At 44.3% G+C, this 16,082-nt stretch overlaps 1 protein-coding gene across 1 annotated transcript; it reads right to left on the bottom strand.

Annotated features, from left to right (window-relative positions):
- Window positions 1–742: 742 nt before the first annotated feature.
- On the bottom strand, window positions 743–10,974 carry LOC139925546 (BTB/POZ domain-containing protein KCTD16-like). The gene is made up of 2 exons (XM_071916971.2): window positions 10,152–10,974; window positions 743–1,385 (listed from the first exon to the last, which is right to left on the bottom strand). The coding sequence occupies exons 1-2, from the start codon at window positions 10,972–10,974 to the stop codon at window positions 934–936; spliced, it is 1,275 nt and encodes a 424-aa protein (XP_071773072.1). The 3' UTR covers window positions 743–933.
- Window positions 10,975–16,082: the final 5,108 nt, after the last annotated feature.

The following is a 16,082-nucleotide window of genomic DNA, read 5'->3' as shown; positions in this document are numbered from 1 at the left end:
GCATTATATACTCTACCTACACAACATTATCTATCCAACACATAATGACAACATTAGACAAAAATGTTTACAATAGCAAACAGAGATCTAGGCAGTGCTTTCCTCATTGAAGTTAGCCTCAGTCGTAACTCACCGGTTTAAATCCACCACACGAAACAATGAATTGAATGGTTTTTTTTTATATTTCATACGCTAGGGGTGAAATGACATGCAGTGCCGTTATCGTAGCCTACTATAAGTCGATGTGTCATCTGTGGAGTAGTGAAATTCCATTGCGAACGCACAGCACCATCTTGGTACATCCATCGAAAAAAACAGCTATTGTGGGTAACTGCACATACAGCGCGTGACAGGTCGATGAGCTATTTGCACGTACGGTATGTGATAACGTCGATGAGCTACTTGCACATACAGTATGTGATAGGTTGATGAGCTAATTGCAATAATGTTGCCCCTGAGGTTGCTTTGTTGCTTGAACTAGTGATGTAGCCTTTAGCACGCCTGGTTCCCAACCGCAGCCCTCGGAAGTGAGAGCGGGGTCAGCGCACCACCCTGGTGTGGGAAGGGTTGTAAGCCCCAACAGGAGTAACCTGATTTACACATGTGCATATCATACACAACACTGTGCATACGTTACAAATCAATGACGCACGTGGCCCTGTACTGTGTGTGCTCCACTAGTCATGCTGGCGGGAAAGTGGCCATCTTTGTTTTTTTTGCGATTACAGTTTGTGTCTTTGAGAGTGCAGTCTACAGCCTATGCAGTTTTTGTCTAATACCCTGCATGGATAGTGATACTTCCACATGATACTACCGCAAACGCTCTTTCATCTCTCTCTCTCTCTTTCTCTCTCTCTCTCTTTGTCTTTCTCTCTCTCTCTCTTTTCTCTCTCTCTCTCTCTCTCTCTCTCTCTCTACACACACACACCATACTTAGAGACGGTACTTTCTTAGGAGCTCTGATTGCCACATGTACTTCCTCTCTGGAAAGCGCTCCGGAATTCTAATGCGGCGGAAGTCCTGGATGCATTTCTCCAGCTCCTGCTCCGGAGTCATCTTCTCCTTGTTTGCTTTCCTCTTCGCCGCCTCTCGCTCTCGCACCCCAAAGGTTCGCACGCGTAGCATGTCCGTCTTCCGCCGCATCTCAGCCTGCTGCAGCATATGAATGGGTCCTTTCTTCATGGGGCGGTCCAGCGTCTGGATGTTGGGCTGCCGGGTCACCGGGCCGCAGATCACGGTGCCCTGCGGGGAGCTCGCCTCCGACTGGGTCTCAGAGCAGGAGGTGGAGAGCTCGTTGAAGGAAGTGCCGCTCTCTCCCTCGCGCTCGCTCTTGTGGCTCTTGCAACAGCAATCACAGTGGGAGGACGACCACCTAGAGGGCCCACCTAGAGAACACACACACACACACACACACACACACACACACATATACCAAACACACACACACACACACACACACACACACACACACACCTGTGAGTTGTCTTGATCACAAATTACAGTAGATGTACAGTAAATGTACAGCTGTAGCAAGAACCCCCTTCATGCAGAAAGGCAATGTAAGCTAATGTTCCATCTGTACAGTGACAGATTCCAACAGTAATCAAAGGGAACAGTTTGCACTGATCAAGCAAATGCTGACAAATGTCTACAGCTATTTCAATGTCATCCAAATATCTTTTAAGGAATATCAGCTGAGTGCATTGCGTGTGTGTGTGTGTGTGTGTGTGTGTGTGTGTTAAGGGTGCATGGACATAAGAGCATGTAGGTTATTGCCTTTAACATTTAATTGCTGAATCTCAAAGAGCTGGTGGGCTGTGCATATTGCCTCCTCAGATAAGGAGCGCCCCAGAGCTCAGTGCAGCTCAGTGCGGCTCCCTAAGACCTTTCCCACTTCCCAAGGCAAAGCTTGTCTCCGAGCCAAAGCAATCTGCTTTGCCTTCACTATTTCTTATTAGAGCTATAACCTGGCTGCCACGCAATAAGAAGCTGATGTATTATTCTCTGTTTTCGACTCTCTCAGTCAAATAAGTCGCGAAGGTGCTTCTACCCTCGGGGAGGCAACAAGGTAGAAAAAAGCTGGTAAACACAACGCATAATTCATCTGGACTGGCAACAGAATGGGGTCAGTGAATAGTGGAGTGAATAGAGGGACCTGCAGGCCCTGCTGGTGTCCTGACCTCCTGTCATGCAGATTGGACATGAGCAGTGAACCCGATACCAGCAGATTCAGTAATCATAATAGAGTTCTTCCTCCCCTTCCCACTTCTTGTCTCATCTCGCTCCCTCCTACACTGCTAATTATGAACCGGAAATACTGAGAGAGAGAGAGAGCATTACTGCCCACTGTCTTTTACAAGCCTGTAAAGACAGGCAGACTCTGTAAGGAACTGTGATTCTGCATCAAGGTCTTCAACAGTTATTTGCACAAAAATGTTATATTTCAGCAGGCAAAAAATATTTCCCAAGGTTCAAATTCAGTATAACTTGAAGAACAGAAACATATTTTTAAGAGCTCTGTGGCTATCTTTCATTCCAAACCAAAATAACCATAAACTAGGTCTCATTAAGATCCACTAAAAGGTAGAAATGTGCAGAGTAGAAAACCACTCTTCTCACTGTAATATAAAACAACAGTGCATAAGAAATAAACTCATGTACAGGCTATGAAAACCTCCTAATAGCTTTTCCAATGTGATGATACAGACTCAATAGTAATGATATCTCAGTGGGAGCAATAATTTGGCCATTACCTCCTTCCAGTGGATGCACCAATTTATATTGAACAGAGTTCAAGAGGGATTTTAACCTCTCTGTACTCACTGTAATAATGACCTTATCGCTAGTGCTATGATTGCATTGGGCTGATAGTGAGAGAGTCACTAACAGCTTTTTAATGGCTAATCCATGAGTAAAGAGGCCAATCAGCACACCAATTTCCCCCCACAGAAAATGAATCTAGCTGAATCCAGCAGCCTACTAGCAGCAGACAAATGGATGCAGGCGCTTTGCTGAGGAGGATCAAGAGGACGGAGGCTGAGCATTGTTTCTAAATGGATGGATGCTGTAGTCCAGAGGGGCGGCCCGTTTAGGAAACTAGCCAACACCCAATAATAGCATCATAAAATTTTCAGGCCATGCAGGAATATGAATTGTAATATAGCCACTCACAGGCTGAGAAGCACCTGGGCTTTCATCTTGTTTTGTCCAACAATTTGACTTTGTCTAAATGGAGCCTCAACACGGAAATGGCAGATACAGGCTGTTGCAAAAGTAAATCTGTGTGTCTCTAACCAGTGTGTGTGTGTGTGTGTGTGTGTGTGTGTGTGTGTGTGTGTGTGTAAACATGACTTTTAAAGAACCAAGTCATGTATTGTGTTTTTGGATATGGTGGCAAGCTTTGACGCCCCCTTCACAGCCAACAGCCAAGACAGGAATCTATTAAGAGCCTTGCCAGGAAATTGTACAGTCATACCCGGGTACATTTAAACAAGTGGGTGTGTATAATACACTACAGTATCTTTTCAGGGAAGTCATTGATTGCAATGTGTTTTTCTCAGATCTATATAGCCTGTCCAACAGATCATATTCCAACCCCATTAAGAGACTAGGGCTGCTCCTCTCCTCAGACCAGACTCAGGCTGTAGCTGCAGATCTCATAAATAACACAGAGAGAGGAAGGCGAGCTCGGCACCGGGGAAGAACACAGACACCGGCATGTCACTGGGGTGTCCTCAAACTCCTCCACATCTCTCATGACAGCGGGAATTTTTACTTTCATGGCTGAAGGAGGTTGTAATCTGATGGAAATCTGAGTGCGTAGATATTGCACTAGAATAAAACGAAATATTCTTACCCAGAAAATAATATTACCCATACTAAATGGCAGGAAAGTAGGACGTGATTGGGATTGAAGGCAGTCTCTGTGACACACACTGGCATGCAAATGTCAGTGGATTTATTGCCGGACATCAGTGTGTTTGTTTTTTTCCCTGCCTCTAATCTGACTCATCAGGGTTTCTGATGATTAGTGCTTTAACAGCACAGCAATCTTGTGCTTCAATCATGTAATCTGAGAGAGGGTGAGCACAATCACACACTTAAAGGTGAGAAACAACAAAAAACGGGGGCACAAAGAAATGTAGACTGAGGAAGAAGCATCCCATTAAGATCTGAATAACTTCTTGTAGGTATTGTGCATGCAGGAGGCCGTAACAGCAGTCAAGCAATCCATTTCATACTTGGACTTGAACAACCCAAACCTAACAATTTTTTTCAAATTTGAATCTCACTGGTAATGTGAACCATGCCCTCAATAAACAGATGAAAATACATTTTGAGCACAAAGCAACATTTTAGACCTAAGCGGTTTGATTCAGAGAAAATCCTGCTGAACTTTTGGATTTCTGAAATAAACGTGTTTGTTGGTCGGCTCGCTTTCTTGAAATCACATTATTGTCTGTTATTTGTCCTAACACAACAAAAGCCTGTGTTGCTGAGTGGCGCGAATAATCCAGTTTAAAATCTGATTTATTTTCGAATGCTACAAAACTATTTCATTTTATGCATCGTTTTACTGCAAGACAATCATATTTTCTGGCGTAATTTCCTGACAAACCTTTGGTCACGAAACAAACAAACCAAAAGAGAAATAAATATACAGGACCAGCCCTGACTGTTAGTTTGATAAAACATTTTTGTGTATTGGGGTTATTTTGTCTGGCAGCTAATGTATGCATATTGATGCAGCCAAGCAGGGAGTCAAGCTCATATGAGCAGAGATACTGTGATCTAAGACACAGTCTTATATTCTGCAGCTCCCATCTCCGGTTACTCAAATGATTTTTACTCTGCCACTGCCTCAGGACGAGCGTAGTTTACATGCTTGTTAGTTCACAAATTAGGGCAGAGTGTCCTTGCAGCAGAAAAAAAGGCTTGTCTTGCAAAGGCAGTGACTGTCCTTGCAGGGAAAGGGAAACCCAGCACACCGAGATGGGCCTAAGTATCGTTTCAGCAGGTCGTGACCCATCCTAACCGATGGCTACGGCCATCATCTTGCCAGGTATAATAATGTCCATAATATCTGCATATATTTGAATTTCTGAATCCAAATTACCTCCACCCACCCAGCCCCTTCTTCTGAAGCAACCCTCATCAGTTAATGAGAAAGAGCTGATGGGACAGAGTCGGGGTAGCCCAGGAGTCCCACCCAGCTTTACCTTAATAAGGACTTGCACTAATCCAAGGACACAGCGCATCTCTCGCTCCCTCTCATAGACTCAGCACTGCCCCGGCACAAATGATCTGCTGTCCATGAAGAAAGTCACAACTTCATTGGCTGATTGATCATGACAGGCGGGTGCTGTCCCCTCCCAGAGTCAGAGGGGTGACTGGCTGCGCGTCTCCCCTGACAGGGAGATGAACAAGCGAGGCAGACAGATTGAAATGTCTATATCATCCCCTCCCTGCAGGCCTGACCACCCCCGCTACCCCCCCACCCCCACCCCCACCCCCCACCACCACCACCACCACCACTGCACCCCTCCCCTCCACAAGCACTGATGAAGCAAGATGAGACAGAGAGAAAGTGAGAAGGTGTCCCGAGCATTCGGAGAGCTCTTGTCATCACCTAAATAATGCCCCGAGAGGCCGGAGGAAAGAGGAGGGGCACGGCGTGATCCTCATCCTGTCAAGTGCAGAGTAGAAGATATTCAAAGCAAGCGTGAGACCTAGGAAAAGTACATGCAAAACTCCAAGCACAATCTCCAAACATCTCCGCTTTCGTTTTTCCAGCGCTGACATAAAATACATCAGCTGTTCAGGAAAAACTTCACGGTCTGAATCACAGATGTAGACGAGCCGTCATTTGCTCTTTACATCGGCTGCCTTGCGCCCTCAGAAACAGACGTGTCAATGCAATCACTCTCTTACAAAGACATCATTCAGAGGCTTGGAAGCGATCGATGATGCAAATAATCGCCGCCTTATAAAATACAGCTGATGAAGCTGAGGTAGAGGTCAAGCAGTGTAAAGAACAGCCAGGAGCCAAAATGTCAGCCACTGCAGCTGCTAATTGGCATTGATGAGATTCAGGGTCGATGGATTTTTGCTAGCTGGCTTTACGCTTTACTTCCTTTATGGAGAGGGAGGATGCCGTCCTCTCCTCCTCCAAGATTCACAGCTCCCCCCCCCCCCCCTGCATACCAACACAGGGGATCCCCTGGCTCTCACATACACACACCCTGCCCACATGTGAGAAGCCGGGCTATCTGAGTGGCCTTAACTGTCTCCAGAGGGATCATTAGGGTATTAGATGTGAGTTGGTAAGGCTATTGCACCTGTTCCCCCGCAGAAATCAAATGCCACAATGGCAGAACCAGATGATAAAAATGACAACTGACAGTATTCAAATTATGGCTGAAATGCTATTAACTGGGTTTGAAGCTTATCTCCAGGTTCTTTCAAAGAGGGACTTAAAAATTCAGTACTTGATGCTTACAATAATAATGATAATTGATCATGTAAATGGAACCTATCCCTTTTGCACCTGCAGATTTTCAATAAACTCAAAAACACTCCCAAGGTGAGCCAGCTTGTCTACTTGAACTGATGTAGTGCACAAGGTTCAGCAACCATTGTGAGAAAAATGGCACAAGCACATGCCTGTGCCTTACTTCTGCCCAGGTGATCTTTAGACTTATGTGAGTTATTCATGGGAGCGTCATCCATCTCTTGCAAGCACTGCCGATCCATCCAGGCTCCAGCTAGGCTCTCCGGGAGCCCTGGGACGGCCCAATCTCGGCCTCCATTACACCCAAGCAATTGATTACTTTCCTCCCTCTCTCCCTGTCGCCTTGTGGCCATTGTTCAGGATCCATTATGACCACAAATCATCTCATTCACAGGCCAAATGAAGACTGCACATTTATATTAACGGAGTACACCTGGCAAGTGTAATCATTCTCCATCTGTATGTGCGTCCCATTTTGACAGACACTCCTGCACAGCTCTTTCAGAGTGGAGAAAATGAAATTGTCTCTGATGTTACCAGTCCTGCTGTACAGTGATGATGTTCTCTGCCACACTGACGTGGAAGCAATAATGTCACAGCATGTTATGAGGTTATTTATCCAAGAATCGTAACAGCTAATCTTCAGCCCTGAATTTCCCACAATATGCTGACTGAAAGAAAGTTTTCCTCTTTTCCTGATAAACATGATATTCTTTAAAGGCTTTAGGCTCTGATAGCACTTGGCCAAAGGGTAATATTTTTAATTATCCAGTCAATTAGGTTTCAGTTCCAGTGCCATTTAAAACGGGCTTGCATTTGTCTTTGATAATAAGTTGCAACTCCAGTGAGAGTGACTGGAGACAAGGAAATATTTAGAGGGCTCAGATTGCTTTTTAATTCGGCAACGTTCCTCCCTTCCTCCAGAGATAATTAGCAATGTGGAGTCTGGTCCCAAATGCAAATGGAAGGGTTAGAGTAATTTATCACCGGGGCAATAATGTTGTCATTGCCAATCTAAAACCTAAGTGTCCCTATCATAATAGACGACCTACATTTCTGCTCGACAAATGAGCTGATCGGCTCACCTATCCCACAGCAAATGCCACACTTGTCTCCTGAGACCAGTGTCTCAGCTGAGGCTTCATCCAGCAGAGAGAACAGCATCTAAATCCCAGCTGATTCCCTGGCTTCTAACCGTACTAACTAGTCTCAATCCCATTCACTCCAGTGTATGCTGGCAATGGGTTTTGATGTGTTCCTCTTATGCTCAGCTGTTTACTCAAAGGGTGACTAAATCATATCCAGTTAAATGTGAATTATTCGTCATGACCATCAGGTGTAAAGGCACTTAATCGTGATGAATGCTTCGACACTGTAGCCTCTTGAAGAGCTTTTGTTGAAAGTATCATACGTTTTTCTCTGAGAAGAGGGAGGAACCAACAGGATATATCCTACTTGGCAGGACTAGATGACAATAATTGAGAGTACAGTGTCTTTACTTTATGATGGAGCGAGCCCCCTGACTATTAATACAGATGAAATATAGTCAGTTACTGATGCCACGCAGTGAATTGATGACTGTCTGCTGTGGGCCTTTTGGAAACTATAGTCCAGTCTGATGCTGAAGGGAGTCAGCGGAGCCTGTGGAAAACAACTCACGCATTTAACAAGAAGGGCCGCACGGATGACGCTAAGGAACTGACAGCCCGGAAGAATGTCTCTCAATTTGTTTACTGCGCTGGATTGCTCTTTTTACACTCTGAGCAAACCCAACTTCCCCGTTCCCATTTTCACCCCGTGTGAGCCCGTGATTTAGTGGGAGTGGGAGACGCAGCTGAAGAGCTATGCTGAAAATAACAAATAACAATAAAACACATCTGTTTTGAGCACCCCCAAAGGTGCACTTGTCTACATTCATCCTTAGTTTAAGACTACCTGCCCTAGGCCAGCCTGTGTCCCACATTCAGAATCAGGTTACAGTATTAGCTTTAAAAGTGGATGCGGGCCACTGTGTTGCAGTGGAGCAAGGACTCCTGTCTGCCTTTGATGTGTCTATCCATCATTCTGACTAGCCCTCTATCTCCTAACGCTCTATTTGTCTGCATCCTTTCACCCTCACCTTGTCTGCTCTCTCTTGGTCCCATCTCTCTCTCTCCCTCTCTCTCTCTCGCTGCTGTCTTACTGCTGAGCCTTCCCTCTCCCTCCCTCAAACCCACTGAACTTTCCCTCTCTTTATCTATTTTTGCTCTCGCTCCCTCTCTCCCTCTCTCTTTTCTGCCTGAGTTCTTTCTCCCCGTGGCCAGGTCTCATGCAACTTTTACTCCCTCATCTTTCCCGCTCAGCCTCTCTTTCCTCCATCTGCTCGCCTCTCCGTCCCTCGCTTCCTTTCAACTTGCCTCCTCGAGTCCCCTCTGCCTGTTCCTTTCCCTTCTGTGTTCTTCTTACTCTTTCTCTCTTTTCCTGCAACCCCCTCCTCTCCCTGCACTCTCCTCTGTCTCTTCCCTATAGGCCCCGTCCGACTCCAGCCCCCCTCCTCCTCCTCCTCTTCCTCCTGTCCTGGGGCAGTGTCTGTTGATGGGGCTGGGTGGTGAACACCCATGCCGTATGCTGTGCTCCAAAAAGTTGAATGACTCAGTAAAAATCCTACCTGGCTGGACGTTAGTGGGGTCAAAGCAGACCCCTCTGTTGTAATTATATTAACGACACTATGGGCAAATCATTAGCAAACCATATGTCTTGTCTTCCTCTGCCCAGCCCCCACACCTCCAACCTTGACCCACCAACTGGGTTTTCTTCAGGTTTCCAAAGGGAGCCATTTGGAATAATGAACAAAGTGCTTTTTAATTGGCCATATGGCCTAACTCCTCCCTCCTCGAAGAAAAGAATGAACCAAATTAGCGGCTAATTAAGGCAGTTGCTGATGACCAAACTTTGTCTTTCTTTAAGTAAACTGCACAAGTGATTTAAGTGAATGCGGCAGCACTGAATGTGAAATGTTGCTGCCCAGTGCTAGTATATTATTCATAACATATGTTCCCTTCGGCTGGCAGAATCCAAGCAATAACCCATATACGCATGATGCATGTGCAGCAGAGGTTTGCAGAACTGTAGCAGCACAGTGACTCACCTCCTCTGACTCCCGAGGGCAAGTTTGCCTCTAATGTCGGACGCAAAACAGGAGGTTAAAAGTCAGCCATTGTAAGGGATTCAAGAAGGGCAAGAGCTAACCCAACCATGCCTCCTGGTGGTGTGAGATAACCTGCACCAGCTTCTCCAGATCACCTTTAAATTTGGACCGTTAGGCCTGTACAAACAACTAAGTCTGCTTTTCATTGAATTGCCAGGGAAACCTAAATCTAATTCACCCACATGTTTATTTGCGGGATGGACTATCCATCTTTCCCGGAGGAAATGAATCTTTCTGACGAAAATGATGCAGGCTAAGTTATATGTGGATAGGGTTATTTGAGGAGATAAAAAACATATTTCCCCTGTTTCATTTATATTGATTGTTGTTTTTGTCTAGGCTATTGGTGACCTTATGATGATCACCGACTGGAGGTCAGTTTATCCACATTTTAATTCACCGCTACATCACTGAAGATTGTATTGTGTAAGAATAGCCTAAATCTTCACTTACGGTAGAAGATGTACTGTGCGTAATTGGACCAGACCCGGTCGTCCGCGTAATGACCGATGGAGGACGCGGTCAGGGACGAATTGCAGGCGACAATGTGAAAGCCGCACTCTGACAGCATGTCAAAGGCTCTTTCCAGGTGTCTGAACTTGAGGTAAAACCTGCAGGTGTACCGGTCCGGTGGCCTGTCCGAGTCCCGGCTCTCATTCAGGGCGTCTCCAAACACCTCTTTCGCCAAGCCAATCCTGCTGCTGATGAAGATCCTCGGCACCTTTTTGGCTTTGACATCAATCTGACTTTCTCTGCCCCCCGTGGCGCAAGTGCCTTTGAATCCGACCGTGATGTAGCCATACCTCCGGTCCAGGGAGTAAGAGGAATAAAACCTCTGCTCGCTGCCCTGCGACGCATCGTCGAAATCACTGTAGTAGAAGTCATCTGGAAATAGTTTGGATTCCTCGGATGATAAAAGTTTGGCCAATTCGGGCAGCTGGAAGTATTCCGCCTCCCTTTTCAACCTTCCTCTCTCGGGGAAGTGGTCGGGAAGGACAACTTGCTTGTCTCTAAGGTAATCCAATACATAGCGAAACAGAAAGCCATCTCTGTCAATAAAATAGCGTCCTCTAAGGTCCCGGGACAAGTCATTTGAGGATCCCTTCTTGTTAGAGAACAGTCTCCCAAGTAATGAATTTGGAAAGCTTGTCAAGGTAGCATGACGAGTGTAGTACACCTGTCCGCCCACGTTAAGCTCAATGACATCCGACGGAGGGTTTTGGACTGAGCCTTGCTCTTTTGCAGGTTGGGTTTTGCAGTTTTCGCTCAGTGCCATTTTTCAGTTCTTGCAGGAAATCAGAGTCTCGATCGCAGAGCGCAAATGTCCCAGAAGTTCAGGGTGTGGGATGTAGCTGCATGGTGTTGGTGCACTCACACCCAAAGCATAGCTTTGATTCAAGCTGCAATTCTCGCCGACAATCTCTCATGACAAGCAATCCCAAGGTGCGCCTATATCCTTTAACCCCATGCGTAAATGTGCCTGCCCACGGTGCGTCCTTTTTGAATGGAATCGATCATCATAACCAGTGAGCGCATCATGTTACAGACATCCACTGCGATGGGTCATTACTGTGACTTCATAGCAATATAATCCTCACTTTGCACAGTGCAATTTCCCACCGTAGAAAAAGTACAAATATTTTTTTGCACAAGTAATTTTTTTTCCTGAAGAAAAGCTTCACCCTCTTGCGTCAGGCGTCTGGTACAATTAGGTCCATCAGTCCAAGATAATTTGTAGAATGTGCGTGCAGCCCATCAATGTGCTAATAAGCGTCGCTCCTGACAGCTGGGATGCTGAAATTGCCCATGCTCCGAGATTGCTTAGAGAGGGGATGGAATTGGGACCCCTGTGCGCACCCATCTCTCCAAACTGCTGAGTGCGGTAATGGTTGGGCCGGCAGAAGGTTTAAGATGTTGCTCCAAGCTGTGAGAGAGAAAAAATCGTCCCATGAAGTAATGTCTTACATCATCTTAAAGGAAAATGACATTTGCAAACGATCGACGTAGAACGGGCCCATTGATGTGGTTTCTTCTGTGTCATTTTTCATGAAATTCTGATCCCGCCGAGAAGGGCGACGTGCCGCTGGCTGAGAGGATTCAAGTCTATGTGGCAATGAATTTTATACATCCAGCGTTGCGGATTTTAATCCCTTCTTCAGAGGCTTTTGCATTTAGTGCTTTTAGCTGACGCGCTCATCCAGAGCGATTTACAGCGAGAGAGGAGCAGGGGGTCCGCTGTCTTGCTCAAAGACACTTCGACAGCACACCTGGCTGTTGTGGGAATTGAACCGGGGATTTCCCAGTCACAGGACGGTCTCTCTCTCTAATGACCCTGCCGCCCATAACTTCTGCTCCAAAAATCAATTATTAATTGACAATTAGACTCTTTTGCTGCATTCTCTGTAGCCATGCCTAATTGAACCATGGCAGTTTCTCCTTTCACCCACAACACTGTGACTGAAGTTGAGAATTGATACATTGTCACCCAAATCGATTTGACCGAGTGAACTGTCGTTTCAGCTCCAAGGACAGATCTCAACACACTACAAAATCAGAGCTGCATTTTGGTCCATCTACTCTGGAGGATATACAATTAATGGGAATTGCTTAAAAAGAACAATGATGTGATTCATATCCTCAGTTTCTGGTGAGAATAAGTATTGGTGCAAAGTTAACTTCAACTGCATCAATAAAGTCCATTTTGGTAACACAATAACTGTGAACTGTTTGTGACCTCAAAACATCACCGGCTCTTCCTTTGCAATACTCTGCCAAGCTTTAATGTGGAACACATTATGCAGTTCGGTATGTTGATGCACAGTGGGAAACAGGGATGAGTCCATAGCTGACTGGTCCCCAGGGCCTGGGGTTGTGTAGAACAGGGAGCAGTGCTTGTTCTTGGCCATTTTTCCCAGCTGTTTTATGGGGAAAACTCACTTAGTGGAACCCTATTACTGAGCCGCTGTTTAATTTGGGGTATGGCTGCAGGAGGGCAGAGGTTTTGGGCTCGTAAACCAGCTCAAGACCTGCTCATTGAAGCTTTCATAAAGCCAGCAATGTATTCCACACTGAAACAAAGTGGCCAGCTGTAGGGCGGATAATTCAATTTCGATGAAGTCAGATGCAAGAGGTTGAGTTTAAGGCTTGACAAATCATCTCAAAATATAGAAATATACAAGCAGTTTTATATATAAAGCATGTTTGTGTAAGGAATGTGACTGAAGATTCTTTGCAATATCTTCATTTACTTGAAATTAAGTTATCCCTATTTTATGGTCACCTGAAATTGTTTTTTTTTTTAATTTGTGGTTTTATACTTAGAATTTATGGAACTATATTTTTTAGATGCAAGTTTAAGGACCTATATAGCCGCTGCTCACATCACATTCACATCACACGAAGTCACCAACACAAACACTGGCCTGTGTTTTAGACTTTTCATTTGCTTTTCGGCTTGTTTGTTTTGTATGTTTTGGAGCCGTGGCGAAATAAACCTGAGGCTTTTATTCCCGTAGAGCTGAGAGAAGGCGTTGATGATGGCAGAGCACCCTTGACTGGTGGTTTTGAGGAGGCAGCGGTCACGCTTTACCCTGTTAATTCAGAGTAGTGTGCTGGAGAGGGGTTGCTAAGCAGCCACGGGGGACTGAGTGGGATTCAAACAGTGGGGATTTAGAGCTACAGTATGTGTACCACTGATCTTTCCTCCTTTTCTGTGATATGAGATTTTGCTGTTTACATCACACAAAATGCTGTGATGCTTTGTGGATTGTGTGGCCTTAATATCACAGTGCACTACTGTGGATAATATATCCAATTGTATCATGCTTTTAGTTATTTGTTTACCCCATCAGCTGCTTTTGTTTGCTTAACAAATACATTCAAATGGATACATGTGGATTTATCCGTTGTGTTGGAGTAGCGTGGCTCAGTGTTTGTCTCCTTTCCCCTGCTTGGGAATGAATCTCTTCCCATGTGTGCTGTAAAGCTTGTTTCTTATTCATCTCACTCATCCTCCCATTAGAGCCAATTTCTTTGCCTCCTGTCTTCAATTTATTTCCTGTTTGTGTGGTACTCCCAGGTTAGCTTCTATCTTTTGGAAGGGGTTGAATTTCATGCAACTTCAGCATGAATAATGTAAGACAATATGGGTCCCAGCTGAGCGTGAAGTAAGAAAATCTGTATGTGCCATAACATTAAATAGATGATTGTGGGTTATGCAAGCTCTTGCTGTATAACCTGCTGTGTGGCTCGCCAGTACGCTAAAAATACTAACACATGAACAAGTTTTGAGGCAGGGCAGGTGGATGTGTTGCATGTAAGAATCAGATCTGTCAAATGAGAAATAGTTGTGAAAGAATCTTTTCCAGGAACGTCATTCCGAAATCTCAACAAATGCTGAAATGTTTATTGGGAAAGTTACACTTCTGAACAAAATTGCCTCGTAACATCGTGCCTAAACGGTGTGTAGGTTTGTGGACAAGCCATTGAAAGTGACACAGGCTCAAACCAAATACTCGTCTTTGCAGGGTTATTATCCCTCTGCACACAGCAGTACCTTGCCCTAATTTATCTTCCCCCGGGCACATTTCAGCCACTCATATTTTCACATGAAAGAGACCTTTATGTGGATTGGCATGTCTTGATAAGTGAAATGTATTTTGTAGTTTATAATGAGATTAAGTCACAAATGAAGCAAAATATCCACTATCACTACTCTTCTTCATTTTACAGTCATTGCTTAAATGCTGTAGGCCTATCAAAATGACCATGTAAGATATTTGCTTTCCCCAAAAGTAGGCTCTTGCTCTCATGAAAAATATTTATTTCATTACACAACTTTAAACAATGAGAGGTATAGCAGCCATTTGCCCAGTAATTATAAATAATAAGCTAATACTTATTCATTGTTTTAGGCTGCAACCATTTCAATGACTTTGAGTGTCTTCTTGAGCCCCTAGAGGGCAGTACAATATTTAGAAGAGCATGGAAGTTGTGGCTGTCAAATTAATATTGTATACATTTTATTTTTTGTCTGGTTAAGTATTCAATCAGAAAAGCTCAGCCTATCAGAAGTACCTTATTTGAACTAGCAAATGATAATTTGTTTGCACAAACTGAAGGATAAATGGAATAGCAGGTGCAGAAAACAGGTGCTTCTGTTTTGTGAAGAATAGCAGCGAAAATTGTATTTTGTTTTATTCAAGCAGTCTTAGAAAGCAGAAAATAAAGTTTTCTATGCTGTACCTATCATTATACGCTTATTTATGCCATGGTTACCAGGACCCAAAGGACTACAACTGACTCTGTATTCTTAGCTGTTTTCCCTCATCAGATCATGTTTGTCTCATTTAAATGCTTTGCAATGATTTGAATGGTGCCTATAATGATAAATGAGGCCATCCCAGTTTACTCATATGGCCAATGTAACAGGGGATACTTCAAATTATTATATGGTATAAGGAAGAAAGCACTACCATACAAGTAAACGACAGATGTGGATAAAGGTGTCAGCTAAATGTCTCAAATGTAAATGCAAACCATCTTGATTACAGACTTAAGTGAATCTAACTCATTTAGGCCAGGTGGATACTACAGTAAGGTCAGAGCTTGTGTAACTCTGACCCATCTGTCTGCTGTCTAATGTCTGTAATGTGTTGTTTTGCTCCATGTTCCAGATAATATTGTGTTATTTATGCTCACAAAACTTAGGCACATGCACTACTACTACTGTTACAGTGCTGCAATAACTTGATTTGAAGGACAATAGGCTTCACATTTTTACTTCAAATAATGTTGCATTTCTGTGTGCACGCCCCGCACGTTGTTCTGTGCACTGAGCTATAGGCTACATAGTTTGCAGGGTGGCTTATCGCTAAACCATCTCCTGGTTTCCATTTCCTTAACAGGAAATCACTGTAATATTCCTATAATACTGATACGGACCTATGGGTGTGTCTGCACGTTGACCTTATCATACTTCATTGTATTTTTTTTTTATTATTATTATCTCCTATGGTATCACTAGTATCAATAGTCCCATAAATTTCCTATAGGTGCTTATAGTTTTTCTGTCATAGGCCTATCATTCTAAAATGTGTTATAGGATCACTGTAGCCTAGTTGTTTTTCGTTAGGGCATTTTTCATTTCAAATGAAAAATCGTCTCCAGTCCCATCGCCAAGCAGCCGATAGCTGGCACAGCTCTCAGATCATCGTCATCATTTTACAACCAACAGACAATAAACAAAGGCCATGGCATCATGGATGAATACACACCGCTGTCCATTCATAGTTTGCATTTCTCCCCTTGTCCGCTGCCTGCCCCATGATATCCAACTAGAATAATCAATCATGTAAGAAGAGACACTACACATTTTGATGAGCA

This window comes from Centroberyx gerrardi, chromosome 16 (assembly GCF_048128805.1).
Source record: "Centroberyx gerrardi isolate f3 chromosome 16, fCenGer3.hap1.cur.20231027, whole genome shotgun sequence".
Lineage (NCBI taxonomy): Eukaryota > Metazoa > Chordata > Actinopteri > Beryciformes > Berycidae > Centroberyx > Centroberyx gerrardi.
Note: the sequence above shows the minus strand (reverse complement) of the source record. Positions and strands in the feature narration are given on the sequence as shown.

Coding starts and splice junctions, on each gene's coding strand:
- LOC139925546 (XM_071916971.2), bottom strand. CDS start 10,974: ATGGCACTGAGCGAAAACTGCAAAACCCAACCTGCAAAAGAGCAAGGC. Junction 1,386..10,151: donor CGCACAGTACATCTTCTACC/GTAAGTGAAGAT, acceptor TGTGTTCTCTAG/GTGGGCCCTCTAGGTGGTCG.